The 10,226-nt window shown below is 33.5% G+C and overlaps 1 protein-coding gene across 1 annotated transcript; it reads left to right on the forward strand.

Annotated features, from left to right (window-relative positions):
* Positions 1 to 958: 958 nt before the first annotated feature.
* On the forward strand, positions 959 to 10,211 carry LOC135834986 (uncharacterized). The gene is made up of 4 exons (XM_065349020.1): positions 959 to 1,530; positions 2,429 to 3,145; positions 4,970 to 5,168; positions 8,984 to 10,211. Exons 1-4 carry the CDS (start codon positions 1,453 to 1,455, stop codon positions 9,169 to 9,171), a joined length of 1,182 nt encoding a protein of 393 aa, XP_065205092.1. The 5' UTR covers positions 959 to 1,452; the 3' UTR covers positions 9,172 to 10,211.
* The last annotated feature ends 15 nt before the right edge of the window (positions 10,212 to 10,226 follow it).

The following is a 10,226-nucleotide window of genomic DNA, read 5'->3' on the forward strand; positions in this document are numbered from 1 at the left end:
GAATGGACGATACTTACTTACTTGTATCAAGTTCACTGAAAACTTTTAACACCCCCTAACAGCCTTTTAAAAAGGGCTAGAGGGCTGCGATTTGCGCCATTGGTCATCCCTTAGGAAGGTCTTTCCACAGGAAAAATTTCGACAAAATCGCCGATCCCCCTTACCACTTTTTGGTCAAATTGACGTGGAATAACCCATAAGTCATTTTGGCAAAATTTTAATTTTTTCTCATTTTCAGCCAAATTTGTATTTTTAAACATTCGCCAAAAGTCAAAAATGAATTTCAGCCCCTGAAATTTTGACTGTGGTGTATTTTGAGGTCCTTTATTGATCCCCTTCGGCCTGGTTCTTTTTTTTTGTTCCAGCTCCTTGTCGGGGAACTTGTAGACACACAATTCACCTTTTGGAAATAGAATAAACGTGTAGCCTGTTTTGTTTTACTGCTGGAGGTACCGTGAAAATTCAATTACGAAGGTAGACAAACAAGTTTTCCTTTCAGGGAAAAAATTTGCCTTAAGAGTTGCCTATTTTTATCCATTGAAGGTACCGTAAAAATTCAGTAAGGAAGGTAGGAGTATTTTTATTTTCACTACAGGTAAAAATTTAAGCACCCAGTAATTCCTCTGACGAATAGATCGACAGGAGGCTTGTAGCAGGTGCCCATAAATTTTCCGCTATGTGAATACTGAACAGCCCATTACTTCGGCAACTACATCTACACTCGTGTAAATCTACCACACACGAGCCAATGACGCAGGTTTGTGGTTAAGTTAGGTTAGGTACTGGTTATAAGTACACTGACTATGAGTAGCCATAGGCATAAAATATTTCCATCCAAGGTTATGCTTCCGCACGTACCAAGTTTAATTAAATGCATACGTCTTGGGCGCAATAAATATTTATCTCGTGTTCATAAAATCAACAAAGATGCTATACTCGAAAAAAAAAATATTAAAATTTTCAAAATCTACTTCTATGAAACATTTAGTCATTTTACTATACAAAAAGGGTACAAAGTATGCACCATGCACCTGTATAGTATCGAGCATATTTTTTATTGTTTCAAGATTATGATTAAAAAACGCGAGTTTTGATAAATTATTTCCCATCGTGAGACAGTGAGTCATCTTATTTTGAAGCATCTTATCTAGTATAGGTACGTAGGTAGGTACTAGGTAGGTGCTTATTATGTTATAGATTTAGCGTCTTATCTGCGCAAGCGGTCGAAAGTGCTTATTATAGATGATACAGATTTTTCACTGATTTTGAACATGGGCCAATGTGCATTTTATATGTACGTATATTCCGCGTAATAGTCGATTATTTTTCATAGTTTCAGTTGTAATTACTTATTCGAAAGATGTAGCGACCGGTTGTTTTGTTTCAAAGTATCCGAATTTTATTTCGATATCCGAGTATAGAATTGTTGTGCTTAATTTCGAATTTTTGAAAATGACAACAGCGAAAAAATCATGCGGTTGTGTTTGCTCATTAAGGATCAGAACTTTGATTATGTTATGGATTGTAATGGTAAGTTTCAGTGTATTATTGAGTTTTTTCATTTTATGTAAGCACTTAGGTACATAAAAGATTAAACTAAGGGAAGAGGAAAGGTGACAAAAGATTTATGTGATTTAATCATTTTCAAAATTTATCATTTAAAAATTTGCCTGGTGACCTCAAAAATCAAACCATTTCAAAAATTCTTCAAAAAAAATTGTTTATAATTTTTGTACATTGTTTGTGATTAGAATAAAAAAATTTACGATAAGGAGGTTTGCAATCCTCATTTATTTTTTTGGAAAGAGGGAGGGGGAATAATGGATAAGAAATTTTATTTTTTAAATTTTTTTTCGAAAGTTGTATTTTTTTTTAAATACGAAAGCTCGATACTGAAGTTTGATAAAATTTTCATGGAAATACCCAATGAATGAAAATGTTTACTCATCAATCCACCATAGTCAAATTGTCATTCGCTGAAACCCTGTTTTTGAGGGTAATTTTTTTCATTTTTTAGGTAGGTAGATACCTATTTTGATGACTGAAAGATCAATTTTTTCTAAAGCAATGTTTTTATAGATGAAGCCGTAAGATGTTTATCTGGCCTTGAACAGATCATTCCCAGTGATTTTTCTCCACTCCTCCCCCTTGTCTGAAATGGGTAATCAAAATACGTACACAGTTTTTCATAGGTTTTTTTTTGGTATAATTTTCCAAGAAAATCGATATTTAATTTTCAATTCGAAAAGATGAAACATGCATCAATTTTACCTCCTAAAATTGCTCGAGGCTATTTTACACGTTGCGTTTTTTTTCCAGTGGTTCCAAAATATCGTACATAATACTTATACCTATCAAGTTAATTTTTACTTTGAGCACTCGGCAAAAAACCCAAGTTTGTTTCAAATTGAATAATTTTTCTGCTTAGATCGGCTGCGGTTTTCACATATGGGGCGTAAGTTTGAACCACGATCATTCCGTAATGCCCGATAATCAAGAATTAATCAAAGTCGAAGATGACACCACCAACGACAGATCTCATTCCGGAGAAATAATTCGAGAAAAACGTTCAACCGCCGATTCGGATGCTGGAACGAGAGTCATAATACAAGAAGAACCGATCACTTGGTTCGACCTGATCAGCAAACCGATCGAAAAAATCCACGGCACGATACACGATGGGTTAACAGAGGTGAAAAATCTAGCCAATAGAACTGTTCAAACGGGAATTTCGGCTGTGAAAAGTATTCCTCAAAGGGTTAGAAATACCACTGAAAAAGTAAGGAGTGGAATACAGGGCGCCACAGATCAAGTACGTGGTTTGACCGATGGTTCTATTATTCAGAAAACTGTTCAAACCGTCGGAGAAGGTATTACGGCTATCAAGAGTATACCTGCTAATGTCGCCGAAAGTGTTATGAATATTTCGGGGGCTGGGGGCAGTATACATAATATAGAGAATAGAATAGGCGAACGTGTAGCCGACGATTTTGCGGACGCTTTTATCGAGAGGTTTGATAAACGTTTGAACGAATCGGAATTGCGAATTCAAAGGCTGGTCAAAAATTATATTCATTATTATTTTTTCATCTGGAGTGTTATCGGCGTGATCAGTTCTGTTCTTGGAATATTTGGGATTCATGAGGTGAGTTGAAACCTATAAATATAGCTACAGTATGACACAAAAGTAGTGCCCGGTGGCTTTTATTTCCAAGTGGAAAGAGCTAGAGAGATGAATGAAGCGGCGTTGAGTAGGGAAAAGTAAGGGCTTTCAAAAGCGACCTTGAAAATTTCAGGCCCATGCACAGGGTGTCCACAGATTGGAAAACCGGTTTGGTCAAAAAATTCAAACTGGTTTTTATTGGGGCAATGTGTTCTACACACTAATAAGGCGACAAAAACGTGATATGAATTTTTTGAAACCGGTTCATTAATTTGCAACCAGTTAACACAAAATACTCAAAAATTGTATATAGAGAAAAAAGCTTGAAACAAAAGTTGTAGAGCGTGAAAAATCACAAAATTCTGTCTAATCACATTTTGAAACCGGTTCATTGGTTCATATTTAGCAACCAGTTTTTGACAATTACCTAAAAGTTAGAGATAGAGAAAAAAGCTTGAAACAAAAGTTGTAGAGCTTGAAAAATTGAACCATTTTTGCTGATCAGATTTTGAAACCGGTTCATTAATATGCAACCAGTTATTAAAAATTACCTAAAAATTGAACATCAAGAAAAAAGCTTGGAACCAAAGTTGCAGAGCGTGAAAAATTACACAATTCTGTTCAATCACATTTTGAAACCGGTTCATTGCTTTGCATTTAGCAACCAGTTTTTGACAATCATCTAAAAGTTATAGAGATATAGAGAAAAAAGCTTGAAACAAAAGTTGTAGAGCGTGAAAAATTGAACCATTTTTGCTTATCAGATTTTGAAACCGGTTTATCAATTCGCAGCCAGGTATCAAAAATTACCCAAAACTTGTAGATATTGAAAAAAGCTTGAAACAAAAGTTGAAGAACGTGAAAAATTCAACCATTTTTGCTGATCAGATTTTGAAACCGGTTCATTAATTTGCAGCCAGGTAACTTTTGATGGCTTACTGCGAATTAATTAACCGGTTTCATAATCTAATTAGCGAAAATAGTTCAATTTTTCACAATCAACTTATGTTTCAAACTTTTTTCTTCGCCTCCAATTTTTAGGTGATTGTCAAAAACTGGTTGCTAAATACGAACCAATGATGAATGATCCGATTTCAAAATGTCATTACACGGAATTGAGTTATTTTTTACACTCTACAACTTTTGTTTCAAGCTTTTTTCAATATCTATGTTTTGGGTAATTTTTGATAACTGGCTGCGAATTGGTAAACCGGTTTCAAAATCTGATGAGCTTGAATGGTTCAATTTTTCACGCTCTATACAACTTTTGTTTCAAGCTTTTTTCTCTATCCCTATAACTTTTAGGTGATTGTCAAAAACTGGTTGCTAAATGCAAACCAATGAACCGGTTTCAAAATGTGATTGAACAGAATTGTGTAATTTTTCACGCTCCACAACTTTTGTTCCAAGCTTTTTTCTCTATCTACAATTTTTGGGTATTTTTTGGGTATTTTTTGTTAACTGGTTGCAAATTAATGAACCGGTTTCAAAAAATTCATGTCACATTTTTGTCGCCTTAGTGTGTAGAACACATTGCGCCAATAAAAACCAGTTTGAATCTTTTGACCAAACCGGTTTTTCAATTTTTGGACACCCTGTGCATGGACTTGAAATTTTCAAGGTCGTTTTTGAAAGCTCTCATTTTTCCCTACTCAACGCCGCTTCATTCATCTTTCTAGTTCTTTTCACTTTGGAAATAAAAGCCACCAGGCACTACTTTTGTGTCATACTGTATGTACCTACTTGAATGTGAAAAAAGAGAGAAATGACGAAGGGATTAATGATTTTGATTATATTTTTATTCAGAACGTTTCAAGATGCCTGACGTTGAGCGTTTTCTTCTTCTATTTTTCCGCTTTCTCATTCATCGTGATTATATTAGAGCTCAATATCGATTCGGATACTGAACTTAGAAAGTTCGTTTTGTTCGAAGTGACTGGAGTAATGTGGAAAAATTTTGAAGACTCGATGATGTTCATAAATATTGGAGCTTTATTAATTACAGGTTTGTATGTTATTTATGACAATTTAATGAATAGGTAGAACTATATCTAAATGAACGAGAATACCCACCGATTAGGTACCCTCGAACATGAAATCTGCCTTTTTCTTAAAAAAAATCACTCGTAATCTTGAAGATACTGGATGACTTTTGCTCTAATGCCTTTCTTTTCCATAAGAAACTTATGACGATTTGAATCAGAAAAGAGGCAAACAAGAGTCAGTTTCGAGTGGTTTTTTGACGACTTTCTTAATTAAAAATTGTAGTTTTTCATACGAAAAAAAAAAAAAAAAAAAAAAAAAATGGATGATAAGGCCTCTCTTTTAGGAAAGTTTCAAATCATGGATACCTATGATTTTTTGCTGTAACTTATTAAAGTTAAGAATTTCGAATGAACAGAAAAATCTGACAAAATTCCAAAAAGACGTTTTTGATACCTATTTTGTTCATTTACGTAAACCGTAGTACGAATCTAACTTCTATGAACGTTACTAGAGCAATGAACTCCAATAAGAGCAATAACTTTTCGAGAAAACAATTAATTTTAAAATAGCGCGTAATGGGCGAATATTTTTAGCGACGGAGGAATTGGCGCAGCTAATTCATTTCAACTACGTAAACGTTAGGATTAATAAAACGGTACGAAATTTTAGAATAGGTACAATAAAAAACAAAAAGTACCTATAAAACATACACGTGGCAACTTCTTCAAATTTTTTAAAAGTCCAACATAGGTATTAATGTTCAGAATTTATTGGAATGTTCTCCAAGTTTTCAATAGCCTGATCAAATATTCTAAAACTAGCTTACCTTTTCTAAATAATGGAAATTGGTCAATTTTTTAAAAGTCTGACTTAGACTAACGTTGCGAATTGATTGTAATATCTCGAAGTTGTCAAAAGTCTGGCACAATGTCAAGAATAATTCCTCGTGTTTTTTTAAAGAAATCTAACATGCTTGTAATGTCAGAAAATCAATTAACTTTTTTCTTAAATTTCCAAAAAAAAGTGGATCGATTTCCTTTCAAGTTTTCAAAAACCTGATAATTATAATTTTCAGTCAATTTGAATCTTTTTCCTGTCGCTTACACGAAACCTTCATTCAACTGATTCGAAATTGAAAAAAAAAAGTTTTTTATTTTTTAAAGAATTTTACCATTTTCGTCGGGGGGGGCCACTTAAGGATCACTTGCAGCCCCTGTCAATCCTCCGGGACAACTTTTTTCTTAAAGAGGGTCCTAAAGAAACATTTCTAGCCCTTGTCCTCAAAAAAAAAGGTGGCCTTACTTACAAAATGGCGGCCATTTTAATTGACAGGTTAACCGAAATCGCAGATTTTGCGTTCCAACAAAGGACTTGGACGAAAATGTTTAAACCGTGCAAAAGTAGATTGAAAGAGCAGACAAAAATTCATCACCTGTCAAAATTTTAAGTGCTAAAGTGCCTTTTTCGATTTTTGGAAAATTTTCAAAAATCAAATTTTGGCTAAAAATGTGAGAAAAAATCAAAATCTTACAAAATTGACCTAGAAAGCTGAAATTTGGAATATACCCTATTTTCAACCTGCCAAATCGATTGAAAACGGTTTCAACCCGTTTTGAGCAGTTCTGGAGTCTCCAGCAGATTTTTGAAACTTGAAATTTTCCAAAAATTTCATCAAATGGAGGTGGAAAGCCGAAATTTAATCTGTACTCCAATTTCAACACCCTCTGAAGACAACTTCAGGTGAGTACAAGTCATTTTACTGCTTCTAATGACTTTGTGAACGGTTTCATGAACCACCATGCAATCTTATTCATATTGTTTTGAAATGAGTTTGCAGAGTAAATTTCGGCTTGCTAACTAAAATAGGTATGTATTGTGAAAATTTCAAGTTTTAAAAATCTACTGAAGGCTCCAATAATTTCCAAAAAGTCGCTGCAGGCTCCAAAACGACTTGAAATTCACTTGCGGTCGACTTCCTAGCGTATTGAAATTAGTTTGCAGAATTAATTTCGGCTTTCCATCTCCATTCGATGAAATTTGGGGGAAATTTCAAGTTTCAAAAATCTACTGGAGGCTCCAGTAATTTTCAAAAAGTTGCAGTAAGGCTCCAAAACGAATTGAAATTCACTGGCAGTCGACTTCTTCATGAAATTAGTTTGCAGAATAAATTTCGGCTTTCCAACTCCATTTGATAAAATTTGTGTGAAATTTCAAGTTTCAAAAATCTACTGGAGGCTCCAGAACTGCTCAAAACCGTTTGAATCTGTTACGAATCGATTTGGCAGGTCGAAAATAGGGTATATCCCAAATTTCAGCTTTCTAGGCCAATTTGGTAAAATTGTGATTTTTTCCCACATTTTTGGCCAAAATTTGATTTTTGAAAATTTACCAAAAATCGAAAAAAGCACTTTGGAACTTCAAATTTTGACAAGTGATGAATTTTTGTCTGCTCTTTCAATCTACTTTTGTATAGTTTAAAAATTTTGGTGCAAGTCCTTTGTTGGAACGCAAAATCTGCGATTTCGGCTGACCAGTCAATCAAATGACCGCCATTTTGTAAGTAGGCCCGGTTGGCAAAACGGCATTTTTTAGACAGTGCATCTGAATAGGGATATGACCACATATCAGTCAGAATGTATTTTCTGACTGCCAAAACGGCAATATCTGACTGTGGTTCTGAGTGTGGATCTGACTAGTCAGATCCACGCTCAGATCTCCACTCAGTTTTCTGACGTGTCAGCGCCATCTTGGAATTTCAAAAAAATACTTGTTTCTGATTGGTTGATTGTAGTCAGACTGCGAATCTGACTGTCAAAACGGCAATTTCTGACCGCAGAAATGAGTAGTCAGATATCACCAGAAATGTGCCAATCGGGGGGCCACCTTTTTTTTGACGGCAAGGGCTAGAAATGTTCCTCGGGAGTCTTTCTTTAAGAAAAAAGTTGTCCCGCAGGATCGGCAGGGGGTGCAAGTGATCCTTAAGCGGGCCCCCTGACTATATTTCTGTATTCTCCAACAAGATTTTAATCTTTTTCAATTATTTTCAAATTCTTTCTGAAGACGTGAGAATTGGTTAAAATAGGTAGTTTGGAATTCTATTGCATGTTTCTTTTTAAGATGATCAATCTGAATATCCACTATCTTATTGAAGCCCCAAAGCCATTTCTCATATCTGCCTTTTTAAAATCTTTCGAATTCATAATTTAAATCAAACTAAAGGATTAAAATTTACCAAAATTGGAAAAATAAAATTTGTCACCTGAAATTTTTTGTCTTCGGGTTTCTTTATGATCTGAAATTTCTTAAAGTATTATTTGCAAAGATACAGAACTCCTCAAATTTACTTTTTTTAGTATCTTGATAATATGTATTTGATCGATTTAATTATAAAATTTCAAGTGTTCTAAAAAATTAAAATTACGAGTAAGTAAAAAGAATTGTTTCTCTCACATTTCTAAAGAAATGTTGGAAAAATTATGGACCCGGTAATTCCAAATTTGAAGAGCCACACAGCACAGACATTGCAATCATCGAAAGAGAATTTAAAAACCGATTCGTATTCTCAAATGTTTAAATTAAAAAATGTTCTTTATCCCATTTTGAAAAAAGATTTCACATGCATTCAAATTTTAAAGAAAATGGCTCAAAATACGAGTAGGTACCTACTATGTACCTACCAATCTTTACCTCCTCCATTAAAATTTCTTTGGGGTTTATTAAATGCAAAATAATTCTTGGGTTGATACTTTTTCAACATGAACTATTAAATTAAGTTGTAGATAATTATCTATATGAGACTGATGAAGTGATGACTGATTAAAATTATGTTTACAGTTCTTTCGTTACACTTCATGCACATCGTGAAAAAATGTCGAAGTGCCATATCGAAGAAAAATAGCGATGCAAAAGCAGATACCAGCAATGACGAAGTATACGATCATAACGCCAACTCGATGAATAATATAGCCAATAATGCGAGGTCGAGTGAAGTCCAAGCACCTTTAGATGATTCCGAAGTATGATAAGCTAGTACTTTTCAATGATTCCATCATTTGTGCGAAAAAAATGAGCAATTTAGATAATATTAAATCTCTTTCTCGCTCTCTTTTTTCAACGTTTATTGAAATTATGATTCATGCAATAAGTACCTGTTCAGTTACCTATACACCTATCAAAAACTCCGTGGACGTTGAATTTTGAACCTTTGGTTTTTCAAATGCAATCATTTTGTTTCATCGATATCATCGATGTAAATAAATAAAACCGTATTTTCAAAAAAGTACTTAGATAGGAGTTGAAAAAAATCAAAGGTTTCAATTGTGTTGAATTTACAACACACCTATTTACCAGATGTCTTGAATAAGTAAGTACTTTTTCCTAAATACAAATTTTGGCTCAGAAATGTCACCTAAGAGGAATCAGGGGTTCCAAAAATTGTTTTTAAAATTTTTTGTAAGGAAATAGGAATTCAAGTTGATGATGTCCCATTTGATTTTGAGTTGTTTAAGGGGGCCAAAAGTTGAGAGATATATGGCTGCAGATTCTCGAAGTGGGGAAATAATTTTATGATAGGTTTCAGAAATTACCCACATTGTATTTATTTTGAAAGACAGTCATTAATCAGGGAATAAAATTTCATTCGATGAAATGAAATTAGGCAATTTAATCTCATTTTATAAATTCTAAAATTTTGAATAAATTTTTGGATAAATTCAAGTGCTCTACCTTAGATGTTACCCACGCATTATTTTATTTTATACTTAATTTATTTTTCTTTGTGAGATGATTATGCTTTGTTGTATTTTCTATTTTATTTTGAGTACCTAGTTTATCTATCATTTCCACAGATAAATATGTACCTAATTTAATTTATTTTACTCTCGCGTTTTGAGATAAAGTACCTACCCAAGTACAAGTAAATGCTCAATTGATTAGGTATTATTATAAATTAATTATCTATATGTACTTATTTGATAATAATTAGGTAATTAATTCAATTTAAATACCGAGAATAAAACATGTGTTCCTAATCATATACAAAATAAACATTCCGATAAGCGAACGTTTCGTTATATCT

This window comes from Planococcus citri, chromosome 2 (genome assembly GCF_950023065.1).
Source record: "Planococcus citri chromosome 2, ihPlaCitr1.1, whole genome shotgun sequence".
Classification (NCBI taxonomy): domain Eukaryota; kingdom Metazoa; phylum Arthropoda; class Insecta; order Hemiptera; family Pseudococcidae; genus Planococcus; species Planococcus citri.